This window comes from Hippoglossus hippoglossus, chromosome 5, assembly GCF_009819705.1.
Source record: "Hippoglossus hippoglossus isolate fHipHip1 chromosome 5, fHipHip1.pri, whole genome shotgun sequence".
NCBI lineage: Eukaryota > Metazoa > Chordata > Actinopteri > Pleuronectiformes > Pleuronectidae > Hippoglossus > Hippoglossus hippoglossus.
In genome coordinates, this window is record NC_047155.1 from 16,493,278 (window position 1) to 16,506,426 (window position 13,149).

The window sequence follows — 13,149 nt, forward strand, 5'->3', positions numbered from 1 at the left end:
TTCACAAAAAAAATTCACAATTCAAGTTGCATTTTGCACTATATTAGTCTAAGTGCATATACACACACACACACACACACACACACACACACACACACACACACACACACACACACACACACACACACACACACACACACACACACACACACACACACACACACACACACACACACACACACACATTAAATATCTCCTTATACATAATGCACAAATACAGTATACATCCTCCTTCCCTTACTGTGTCACAAGTACATTTATTCAAGTACGTTTCTTTCTTTCTTATTTTACTGGATTTTTATTAGATTTTTTTAAAACTGTATTTTAAGCTTTTAAATGTTCTCTTGTCTACTTAATTTGAAATATCTGCTGCTGTAATAAATGGATTTCCCCAACGTGAGATAAATAAAGTTAATCTTAGATTAAGATAAAGTTAATTTTAGATTAAGATAAAATTAATCTTGGATTAAGATAAAGTTAATCTTGTCTTGTATTATTTTAGAACATATTTAATGGGCAGACTTTACTCACTGTTACAGAAGAGTTCATCAGAGTTGTCTCCACAGTCGTCCTGCCCGTTGCACCAGGAACTGTGCCCCACGCAGCGACCATTCACACAGCGTCTGTAGCCCTTCTTACACACTCGGTTGGCTGAGAACCAGACAGAAAGAGACACGGACTCAACTTACAAGTGTCAACAAGGAGAGAATGGCTGAAAACTGTCTGGACAGAGAAGAACGTTCCACTCACCACAGTAGGACTGTTTCTCATCAGACTTGTCCTTGCAGTGGGCCATGCCATCACAGGTCAGGGTGTAGTTAACGCAGTCTCCGTTTCCACACTCAAACTCATCAATATTGTTACATGTAGTGTTAAGGGCTGTGAGACAAGGACAGAAAAAAACACGCAAATCATACTTTAATGAAGCAGTAAACGAAAGTTGACTTTTTATAACTTAATATTTTCAAGCTAAACTTTTGCTTTAGTGAATCCCTTGCTTGTCGTACCTATGCAGGTGTTGTCATCCAAAAGTTTCCTGTCACCACGGCAACTGCAGTTGACCCTTCCCTCAGAGGTCAGCAGACACAGATCCTGACATCCTCCGTTGTTGACACGGCACATAGAGAACTCACCTATGCAGACACACACACACGAATGAGAATTTCTGACCCCTCCTGACACACAACACAAACCCATGCCTCCACATCGGCAGACACACACGCCTGCCCGAATGTGGCCATGGCTCTGCCTCTGCTGAATGCATAATTCAATGTGACTCAATCTAAATGGGATTTGCAGCTTTTTACCGCAGGCTTTCAGCTTGTATGGTCACTGTGGGCATCGGAGCGAGAAAGAGTTTACTGAATGAGGCAACTTGAGACGGAAGATTGCTGAAGATATGTAAGAGAGAAAAAGAATGCAGGGCTGCACTGATTTGAAAGTGAACGGACAATAGGAGATATGGGAACGAGATGAGTTGAAGAGAGAGGTGAAGACGTGTGGAGAAAAGTGAAGTGAGCAGCAATTTAGAAGGCGCGCGTGTGCGTGTGTGTGTGTGTGTGTGTGTGTGTGTGTGTGTGGTGTAACAGGGCTGATGTTGGTGCTCAAAAATCTGTAGCCCAAATTACTTTTGTCATCCCATTAACTGCTCTGTTGGGGCAGAAAAACATCTTTGTTTGGGTTAGTGTTTGACGTACTAGCTTCAGAGACGCCTGTATTCTAACTTCGCCTTCAACTTTTCCTGTTAAATCCTTACGATCTTTTACTTCCTATCGTTTACGATCATTAAAGCTAGGGTTGGTTATCCAAGCCGCGCCCCCAAAACAAATGAACGTGCACTGACAACTGCTAGAAGAAAACTTTTCCATGACTCGCTAGCTAAATTCTGACTATCGTCTCTGCTACAGCGATGTATGTGTCTCCGGCTGAAGACTCCAGTCATGTGCAGTGAGAGCACAGGCAGGGTGCGCACAGGCAGGTCAGTCCTTCACATGTGTGTTCACTTGTGTCCACACAGCGAAAGGAATGTGGCCACATGAGTCGCAGACCGTCGGATCGGCTCTCAGGATGCATTGAAGATGCTTTTAGGTACGTTCAGACCTGTGCTTAGCACTGACTCTGAACACACACACACACACACACATTTGGATCTCTCTCTCTGTGTGTAAAAACTCACAGCTGTTGGTGTCGTTGGCCACTGCGACGATGCCCATTGGCTGCTGAGGGATGTCAGCACGCAGCACCTTCATGTCTCCTCCTGTGTATTTGTCAGCGCGGAGCACGGCCCTCCTCACCCAGTCGGTCCAGAAGATGTAGTCACCGTAGACGGCCAGGCCAAACGGATGGACCGGCTCATTCTTCAGCACCACCTGCAGGGGGAAGCACCACCACAGCCGTGACCTCACACGTTCAGGAATTTCCAAGCCTCGCAATAAACAAACTGACGGCTGTTATTAGGCAATGCCATTATACCGAAGTACAACTATTTTCATTACGCTTCATGATGTACAACATGCAGATGTTTACGTCACTCACATAGCGCCGACTGCCATCATACTCGCAGCGCTCTATCTTATCCAGTGTGGCGTCAGAGAAGTAAAGTTTCTCAGCTCGGTGGTCGATGGCCAGGCCGTTAGGGGTTCGGATGTCGTTGCCAATGATCACAATGACATTGGAACCAGTCAGGGTGGCACGCATGATACTGGGAGACTGCTCGTTCCAGTTGGTCCAGAACATGAGGCTATAAGAGAGAGAACGAATCAGGGATGTAAATAGATGTAAAGTTCTGACATTATATGGCAGCATTATTACCTCCGCCAAAGAGGGTATATTTTCTGCCGTGTCTGGGATCACACAAAATCCGACCAATTTCCATGGACTTTTGTGGAGGGGTTGGGCATAATTCTAGTTGTATATAAATAACTGAATTAGTTCTGACCTCTGACACTCGTCGAGGACGAACGCTCTGGGGTGGTCATCTCCTGACATACTGACCACCGTGTGCCGGTCAACGGCCCCCCAGCGGATCTGATCCACAGAGTGGCGCGTGATGGTGGAGGTTGTGTAGCTCGTCCAGTACAGCATATCCCAGCCCCTGTGGTACGCCAAGCCCTCCACTGAGCCCACGTCTGAAGAGAGGGATGGAGAGAAGAGGGGGAAGAAACATAGTTAAATACAGAAAACAGGGAGGGAGAAAAAATAACAGCGAGAGATTAAGCTAAAATGAGGGAGAAGACAGAGGAGGGAAGGAGGGAAACGTCAACTCCAGTGCTGCGTTCCGAGGTCAAGTGTGGACTGTGTCTGGCATCAGCTCGGTGGCGGAACACAGTGCAGAGTATGGATATTACATGGTATTTATGACCAGGAACACAGTGTGATTCCAGGCTTCTACCCAACAAATATCGCACCAAAAAGGTCACGATAACAGTTGCGGGCCTGCGTTTCCTCTCCATCACACTATCTCATCAACAGATGAGGAGTAAAAAGTCATTTCCATGAAATGAGTAAGAAGGGAGGACGGAGGACAAGCAGCTAAGATGGAGGAACACAGCGTTCTCTGGCAGCAGAGAAACTGGTTGAGAAACAACACACACGCTTAAATGTACTTCAGGAAGAGTTCATTTAAAAACAGATCACTTAAATACGAGATAACTGGCCGTGGTTGTCTTCTTGTTATTGTGTCTGCAGAGGAACATTGAGGGTCTGATGATTACAGACACTTTTTTTTCCAGGAACGGAGACGACCTCACTCTTGTTGCAGCTCGGCAAGAGAGATTCACCTAGTCTGTATTCATATAGCACTTCTATCGTCTCTTTTTTTCAATTCACACATTAATACAGATCATCTATGGGCAGCACTTTTTCTATGCGGTTCAATATCTTGCCCAAGGACAATGGGGAGGACTGAGATTGAACCGCCTACCCTATGGTTAGAGGATGGCCCGCTCTACCCCTGAGTCACAGCCGCACCAGTGGCCATGAATCAACATTTGTCTGCTCCGTAATACACAGTCGTCTGAATGAAGCAAAGCAACTCGAGCAGAGGCAGCAGCTCCCCTCTGCCTCTCACGATCATAAATCAACGTCTGTAAAAATCGATACGGAGCAACGTGAAATCCATTCACCTCCATTTCCTCTTTTTTCCCAGAGCTGTTAATGAATTGTAAATCTTTGGCCTGCAGCGGAGCTTGACTTAAATTCCTGATTTTCACTTGTTTATCTTGTTGACCTAAGCCAATCTGGGGTTCTTACGTTTGTGTTTGCAATGATGCAGATGAGCTGGATTTACAGCCGCCGAGCTGAACTGGTTACACTGACGCAGATAGTCTTTTATTGCAGTTATCTAAAGTAGGTGAGATACAGTTTAGTGATTTCTGTCAGCCTGGCGGTCAATAATTACCCTGATTTCTGAAGGGAAACACTTCTTCACTGCGTCTCTATGTGTTTATTCTTTATCTACATGTGTGTCTGTATGTGTGTGTGCAGGTGCAGCACTTCTAGAAAATACAGATCCTCTCAGAAAATGAACAGAAACAATGGACCATGGGAAAAATACGGTGTATGGCCTTGTTAGACCCTCCCACAAAAAGCAGGCCGGCCCACATCTCTCCAGCTCTGTGATAATCAGTCCAGAGTTCACCTGCCGTTTAGTGGGATTCATCCTATCTTTCTGTCGAGCTATTTCCGTCTCTATCGCTCCTCTGAAACCACTGTGTTTTCTGATGAGACCTCCTTCCTTGGGAGGCAGGAGAAAGACTGATTGCGGATTGCCGAGCCTGATTGGGGTTTCATGCGGAGATGACAGGAAATCAAGCAATCTGCAGAATTTAGCCCTCAACACTTGGACAATCTTAACAAGAGTCTTTTGGGGAAGGATGCAGCTGAGAAATCAGTGGTGCCTTGACTTCACTGGAGGGGTCTGGTGATATTTTGCTCCCTCTATCGCCCCCAGCCAATCAGAGGTGGAGCTGATTGCGAGGACTGTGGCTTTCTTCATATACAACACATGGGAAGCAGCTTTAACACAACTATATGAGAGAGGTCATTTGCTGGATGTGTTTTAAAGAACAGTTTCTAGGAGGTAATGTCCATTTAACACTCACTAAGTAGGAACTTATATACATATAAAGTGTATTACATATCATATTCAGTCCTTATTGGTTCATTTTAAACAACACTCTAGATGTTAAACAACTGGAAATCTGTGTGGTGGTATTTCTGAGTGCACCCACAGCATGAGTAATCATTCCCACATGCGTTATCAGTAGTTTTATGACTGGCTTGAGCATATTGACCCAACCAGAAGCCAACAGTGTTTTAACAGTGGCAGTAAACTGAAGACAAGATGCAGCCATGGGACTCTACAGGTTCAGGGGATCTGCAGGGGAACAGCAGTGACACCGGGCCGGGCAACGTGGAGCATGTCCTGGTTCCAGCATTAGACGCACTGATTCTGGTGCTGGGGGTCGGGGGCCACACTATGGTGATGGTGATCCTGTGTGGGAGGCGCAGGAGAGGAGTGGGACATGTTGGATCTTCTCCTCGCAGCTCCCTGACGGGCACGGGGACGGACACCCTCCTGGTGGCTCTGAGCGCCGCTGACCTGCTTTTGCTCTCCATGCTCCCCTTCCACACCATCGCCATAGCTATGCAGCGGTGGGTGTTTGGAGACGTGATGTGTCGCCTGGTGAGTTTCCTGGGATCAGCCTGCTCCTCGGCGAGTGCCTTCACGCTGGCCACGCTGGCAGCGTCGCGCTACCTGACTGTGGTGCACCCTGCGAGAGCTTTTTCTGTCCTCTCCCCACGCCGGGTGTCATTAGCTGCTGTGCTCCTCTGGGTCCCGGCCTGCAGCCTGGCTCTCCCTCAACTGGTATTTCGCTCCGTGGGGACCCCTAAACAAGCCCCCGACGGACTTGCTTGCTTTGCTTTCCTGTCCCACCGAGACCAGATGATCTACGGGCTGCTTCACTTTCTCATGGCGTTCTTGCTTCCACTCGTCACCATCGCAGTGGCATATGGCAGCATCTACCTGTTCCTGTGGAGGAGTCGGAATGCTGGCAGGGCGCCCCAAGTGGAGCGCTACCAGAGCAAAGTGACACAGACATCGGCCATGCTGGTGCTGGCCTTTACCCTGTGCTGGCTGCCATCCTATGGCCTGATGCTGGACCTGCTGGTGGACAATAGCTCAGGGGCCACTGGCGCCTCACCACGTTATGGCCCCTTCAGTGTGTTTGCACGCCTCATGGCGACTTCCTCGACAGTGATGAACCCCATCCTCTACGTGCTCATGTCCGAAAAGTTCAGACAAGACCTGCTGAGGCTGTTCAAGAGGGGAGGGGAAAGAGCCAGTGGGGCTGTGGCCACGACTGCTGCCTGAAAACTTAATAGAACTAAACAGCTGACACTTAAACACTCAGCAAATCCAAACTGGGAACTGCAATAAAACATTTACAAGCCGAGTGGCAGAAATACTCATATGAGCAAAACGGACATGATCAGCATTTGGAACAAGTCCTCTAGAGAACTCTCACAAAGCCTGGACATCATGTACACGATCAAACCAATTGTTTTGGGAGGTGCTGCTCTACAGGGACAGCGGCACAAACAATGTTGAATCATACATTCCTTGTAAAACAGACTCAAGTAAAGGAACTTTGGTCAAACATTAATGGTGCAGCTGTGTTTGGTTGTGTTGACACAAGGTGAATAAAGCTCTGTGTGTCACTGGGCTTGCTTATGTTTGTATACACTCTGTTCTCAAAACACTGATCAAAAAAATAAAGTTCTTTTTATCTAAACCTTGGCTACAACTTCAGAATAAAAGCTTCCTGGTTCTGTTTAGATCAGTTGAAGTGTTTTCATTTCTTTGTTATCCACAAAAAAGTGGAATTACCAGAAATGATGCTTGATGATAATAATGAAAAGGGGGGAGATTAATGGGGAAGGAAGCTGAGTGCGTCTTTTTAAAGAATGAGAGGAGGCAAAAAAAAGGTTTACACAAACTTAATATGTGGATAAACTCACTCTCGACTACAGTCTTGCGGTCAGATCCATCATCGCTGATCTGCTGGATGTTGCCAAAGTGGATGTCGCTGAAGAAGACGCGGTTAGCTCCCTTCCCTCCACCTCCTCTGTAGTCGAAAGTGAGCGCAATGACGTTCTTCATGTGCTCTGGGTCCTCAAAAGGTTTAATGGGTGCGTTCAGGTTGTTTTCGTCTGACAGGTGGACGCTCTTTAGTATGGTGCGCTCTGAGTAGAGCAGGTAGCCATCGTAGTCACGGCAGCCGCTGCCGTCCTCGGCCAGCATGCCATGGGCGCAGGCACATGTGCGCTGCCCGTTGCCACGGAAAAGACAGAGCTGCTGGCAGCCACCATTTTTGTCTTTGCACACATTAGTTCCTGTAGACACACATGAAACCAATGACGTTATTATCAACTACAGTTTTGAAATATTTTTTTCAGTGAAAATTCTATATGTATGCCTCTTATTGTGAAATTCACCTATTACATATATATATATTACACATATATTTACATATATACTTTTAACAGTCTATATATGCATGTATATGTCTATATAATGCACAAATACAGTATACATCCTCATGCAATGATCTTGCACCACTGCACTTTACATAAATACATTTCTCAACACACAATATTTCCATCTGTAGAGACAGATGTATATTATGTGCATGTGTTTTTATTTATTTACATTTTTTCTTGTATTCTATACTTTCACGTGCTCTCTTGTCTACCTCCTTCTGACAATCTGGTGCTGTAACAAGTTCCCCGACGTGGGATCAAGTTTTTCCTGTCCTGTCTTTAAAATGCTTCAGTTTGAACAGTTTTACAGATTTAACAGAAACCACAGTGTTTACCTTGTTGTCTGGCCCTGTTGAAAACCTTTATGTCTTTTAGCTGTACTCCAATACCAGTCCTCAGAGACACCGAGTCTGTGGCATTGTCCTTGTTGCCTCTCTTTATGGAGCCATTAGCATGTGTCCTTTAAAGCACACAGACAAACAGCATTAAACGGTGACTGATGTTTGCAGATATTACAGATGATTAATATAAATATTACAAATGATATCAGACAGATATCACAACTATCAGTGAGAACCATTACAGGAGACTTGTGGGGGTAAATCTGACCTGTCGCTCCAGTAAATGTAGCTCTCAAACACCGACACAGAGAACATGTCCATGTTGTTATTGGCCAGCACCACTTCCCTGTTTTCTCCCGTTTCAAGGTTGATTCGCTCAATCTTGTCCGTCCTGGCATCGCACCAGTACAGCAGACTCTCCTATGTGCGCACACACACACACACACAGTAATGTTGCGATGTAAAGTTCACTCTCTGCATTTTAAAGCAGTGATAAAGAAGCTAGAACGATCTGCAATGCTTTACCTTATAGTCGATGGAGATACCGTTGGGCCAGCTGATACTGGCATTGACCAGGACGGCCCTCTGAGAACCGTCCAGACGAGACCGCTCGATACGCGGATACTGACCCCACTCTGTCCAGAACAGGTAGCTGCAAACATAAACACGGCAAGACACAGAGATCATGAATCGACAAGGAGAGAAACTACTGGAGCAGGAGCTAAAGACAGCTAGGATGGTAATTGGAGCTACTGCCGGTGCTGTGTCCTCTCACCCTTTCTCTGGGTGGACGGTGATGGCTCGAGGCTTGTCCAGGCCCTGGGAGATCACCACATAGCGGAAGGAGCCGTTCAATCTGGCAACCTCGATCACATCAAACCCTTGGTCCGTCCAGTAGATGTTTCCTGTGGAGGATGGAGGAGGAAGCAATGATGCTCCGGCTGATGTGCAGGTTCGCTGATGCAGAAGTGAACCCTGTCTGACCTCGTTTTTTTCCCCCTCTCTTAGTGCGATAGGTTCAGCTTACTTTCAAGTTATCTAATTTTTCCTCTTTTACTGCATGGTAACAGACTGTCTTTACTGCGTGTCTCACCTGCTATCCAGTCAACAGCGATGCCTTCCACTCTGCCAATACCATTAGTGACCACATCCTCTCTCCAGGTCTGGTCTCTCTTGGCCCTGCTGATGGTGCTCAGGCCCATATCCACCCAGTAGATAGTGTCATTATCTGGAAAGAAAACATAATAAGAGTCGGACCGACTGCAGCTTTCCTCTAGCCTTATATAGTATCACACAGTAAAGAGATATGTGCCTTCATGCATGAGAATGTATTTCATATCTAATGTAGCAGGTTGGACAGAGTCTTACCAGCATGGAAATCTATGCCGACAGCTAAGGAAGTGCCTGACACCGGTACGAGGGCATCAGACTTGTCAGATGGGTCCAGAGGAATACCACGTATGCCCTCATGCACAGAGTACAACAGGAAAGATCCAACTCCTGCACCAAACAAACAATCCTCCCCAGGTTATAGCCTTTTCGAAAGTTTGTTCTGCATCACACATTTATCTTTTTCATCAGTTTCTTCAGCCCAAAACAGAATACAGTACGTATATGAGTGTGCCGTACCTTCACAAGACTGCTGTCCCATGCGCAGGCTGTATCCTGCTGTGCACATGCAGGCTCTGGTGGTCGGGGAGGTGGGGAGACACAGCTGGGAACAGTCTCCATTGTTAATACTGCAAAGATTAGTGCCTGGGAACATAAAAGCACAGGAACAAACGCACAAAAGAAATCATAGAGCAGTTGCAGGGACATAAACACATGTTTTTTTAGCGTCGATAACATGCAACAAGCAAAACAGACCTTAAACAAGACAGGGACATTTTTTCCTGCAGTAATTTAACCAAAATAAAAGTTCTTTAAGCTCAGAAAAGGCTGGCACACGGCAGCCAGTCCAGCACCTTTCTGCACGGTTTCATTGTAGATTTTCATGTGCATCATGGGGGACGTGCTGTTCCTCAGGATTTTCCAGGTTCCACCGTCCTTCTTGTCACAGGTTCCTATCTGGTCTGTTCCTTGATCCGCCCACCACAACTTCTCTCCTGAAGGACACAACACACCGGACGATCAACACTTCAGTGAAACCTGATGTAACTCTAGAGGGTCTTCTCAGAAGCAGCAAAGAAATTGCACACACTCATAATTATCATGAATTATTCTCTAGGAAATTGGTGAAAAGGGCACTTGGAGAGCACATGAGGTGACTTGAAGGAAACATTAGCTTTCAATTAACATTTAAAGACCGAAATATAAATCTGCAACACGGTTAAGTTTATCATACGTCATGGCTGAACTCTCTGCCTTCATCAGTGGCTGAAATGAACATTTTCTGGAGACGTACCCATGATGGCCAGAGCGGTGGCCTTGGTCAGCTTCCCCTTGACACCTTCCAGCACCTCCAGTCCTGAGCCGTCCAGTTTGCAGCGGTTGATGGTGCTGTTTCCTGAGCTGATCCAGTAAAGCTGCTCCGTGTCGAAGTCGATGGAGAGACCTGGGGAAACACAAGACAGCTCAGATGTGTAATGACGGGCCCTGTCACTAGGGAGCGCTGTGTCTAACGCTGTCACACAGGAAAAGCGCAGCTCGACACTCACCGACAGGGCCCTTCTGGTTGGTGAAGAGGACGCTGCGGTTGTTGCCGTCTGTGTTGGCCATGCTGATGTTGTCCCCATCTGTCCAGTAGAGTTTCCTGAGGGAGGCAGACACAGAGAATCAGCAAAAATCGCAGTAGACATGAGAAAGAGAGATGTAGACAGACAGAGGGAGAGAGACGGACAGAGACTGACACAGAGAGAGAGCTTTTGATTTATTTTCAGCACTTCACAGTCTGCCTGAGCGACCAAACTTAAATCAATAATGCCACCCAATAACACTCACAAACCCTTCAGCACAAAACTCATTTCTCAAAGTTTGGTAAAATTGATGTCTTTTTTTTTTAACTGACATATATCTCTAATGATCACATGATCTGAGGAAATCAATTTGTTGCCTGAACCTTCTGTCGCATGGAAGACATTTCAAACAGCTCACAAGCTCCACTCCTTCATCAACCGCAGAGATTTTACAGCTCTATTAAGTAAAATTTCTCTAGAATAATAGTTTTTCTTTCTTATTTTTGTTGATTGATTACAGGGAAGTTGTGTTTCTCTATGGCCATGTTTTATTTGGCCTCGTTCCTGACTCCCTCAAGGACTTATTAACCCCCTGTGTGTTCACTTTAATCTGTGTATGAAGCACTTCTGGTTATTCTCATATCACACAACTTATCAAGATCAGACAAGTCAACATCCTTAACATTCAACATTCTTAAAAACTCTTTCTTATCGTACAGCTCCAATGACTGAATATGACATATACAGTGTTTTATTTTGTGTGTAATTAATTTTATTCCCCTCTGTTTTATGAAGTGATCATCTTTGTCTTGTTTGGTTTGCTGTGCTTTTCATCTCCATTTATACCTCCGCCAAGAAGGTTACGTTGTTCATCTGCGTTTGTTTGATAGTTGGCAGGATTACGCAAAAACGACTGGGCGGATTACCACAGAACTTGGTGGAAGGGTGCGGTGTGTGTCAGGGAAGAGTCCATTACATTCTGGTGTGGATCCAGATCAGGGGGCTGATCCAGAATTTCTTTTTCACTTTCTTTAACTTTCAACTTTATTGTCGATTACTCAGAGAACGATTCATGAATCTTGATAAAACTAAATCTGCCATTTTTATGGGAGCGATATTAATGAGTGTGTACAATTGGATGCAGTGAATTTAAATGTGGATTCATAATGGGGCTGTAAGGCCTTGGCGGAGGTATGTGCTACTTAATTACAACTACTTTGTAATTTTGCTAAGAAAAGCTCTACATCTCATTCAGAGCGTGTGTGTGTGTGTGTGTGTGTGTGTGTGTGTGTGTGTGTGTGTGTGTGTGTGTGTGTGTGTGTGTGTCTGCGAGTTCAACTCAGGCGCTGAAAAATGTTGTCTCTGACTCATCATCCCATCGCTGCCTCCCTCACTCTCCCACACCATAAACACTCTCACATAAACACCTTCCTTTTGCCTTCAAGTTCTTTGCTCTTAAAACTGGTCAAAGTCCTCACTCATCAACACACACACACACACACACACACACACACACACACACACACACACACACACACACACACACACACACACACACACACACACACACACACACACACACACACACACACACACACACACACACACACACACACACACACACACGAGAAGGACAGTATGACTGAGTGTGTTTAGAAAATGTGCTTGTCTATGTTTAAAGGGTATCTATCCTCTGGCCCCATCACCCACTTCCTGTTGAATCTCACCACATCCACCACACCCTTCATTTGTTTGTTAACATGCCTTTAAATAAAGTTTTTGAATCATTAAACTCCCACACTGTCGTATTTTAGCGCATTCACACTAAGACACGAAGGCCAGTTGCACACACACACACACACACGCTAAAGTTTGAGTTTCTCTCTCTTCGACTGCCTCTGCCCCCACCCACTTGTGAGCATATTCTGGGCAGTGTGTGCGTGTGTGTGTGTGTGTGTGTGTGTGTGTGTGTGTGTGTGTGTGTGTGTGTGTGTGTGTGTGTGTGTGTGTGTGTGTGTGTGTGTGTGCCAGAAAGCGAGGACAGCCCAAGCGTATGGATCTAACATCTGCTTCTCATTTTCCCCCATGCCAACAACGCTCAGATCAGAAACATTCCTTTGCGTAAGTCGGCTAAGTCTTTTAAAGAGAGGAAGGAATACACAGAAAAAACACGAGACGGCAAAAACAATTCTTAAGAAAATATCCTTCCTTCATCCACCTCAAATACTCGAAGGCAAGCGCAGTCTCGCAGGACAAAACAAAAAATCTATAAATACAGATACAGATGGTGTGTGTCTCCGGTAAGAGGGGAGAGAGGCCGAGGCCAGGTCGGGGAGCTGAGGGGGCTGAGGTTTCAAGCGGGAGGACAGAAAGGAAAAAATTGACATTTGTTGAACAAGGCAGGAGGGGACAGGATGGAAGATACACATTAAAGCAGAAATAGCGACAGAAAGTCACATCGGCTCTAAATAATTCATAGGTACTATCTGAGCACAGGAGCTGTCTTTAAAATTAGAAATGGAGCAAAAGGGAGGAAGAGAGAGACTCAGGAGAAAGATGAAGCAGGGGGAGGAAAAATTAGAAGGACT

At 45.7% G+C, this 13,149-nt stretch overlaps 2 protein-coding genes across 4 annotated transcripts in view; one reads left to right on the forward strand and one right to left on the reverse strand.

Moving 5' to 3' along the window:
- Positions 1–13,149, reverse strand: part of LOC117761668 (low-density lipoprotein receptor-related protein 1-like) — a 100,812-nt gene that overhangs the window by 18,249 nt on the left and 69,414 nt on the right. For all 3 annotated transcript variants that reach the window (XM_034585764.1, XM_034585763.1, XM_034585766.1), the window contains 17 exons: positions 10,544–10,638; positions 10,291–10,440; positions 9,851–9,991; positions 9,516–9,641; positions 9,255–9,386; positions 8,980–9,114; positions 8,662–8,791; positions 8,412–8,538; positions 8,155–8,306; positions 7,881–8,005; positions 7,024–7,398; positions 2,939–3,128; positions 2,536–2,740; positions 2,177–2,369; positions 1,008–1,133; positions 751–879; positions 532–651 (listed from right to left, as the gene is read on the reverse strand). In XM_034585764.1, coding sequence (XP_034441655.1) covers positions 532–651; positions 751–879; positions 1,008–1,133; positions 2,177–2,369; positions 2,536–2,740; positions 2,939–3,128; positions 7,024–7,398; positions 7,881–8,005; positions 8,155–8,306; positions 8,412–8,538; positions 8,662–8,791; positions 8,980–9,114; positions 9,255–9,386; positions 9,516–9,641; positions 9,851–9,991; positions 10,291–10,440; positions 10,544–10,638 — 2,651 coding nt within the window. The remainder of the gene's footprint in view (positions 1–531; positions 652–750; positions 880–1,007; positions 1,134–2,176; positions 2,370–2,535; positions 2,741–2,938; positions 3,129–7,023; positions 7,399–7,880; positions 8,006–8,154; positions 8,307–8,411; positions 8,539–8,661; positions 8,792–8,979; positions 9,115–9,254; positions 9,387–9,515; positions 9,642–9,850; positions 9,992–10,290; positions 10,441–10,543; positions 10,639–13,149) is intronic.
- LOC117761673 (delta-type opioid receptor) lies at positions 4,508–6,658 on the forward strand. Its single transcript, XM_034585772.1, has one exon. It carries the CDS (start codon positions 5,345–5,347, stop codon positions 6,374–6,376), a length of 1,032 nt encoding a protein of 343 aa, XP_034441663.1. The 5' UTR covers positions 4,508–5,344; the 3' UTR covers positions 6,377–6,658.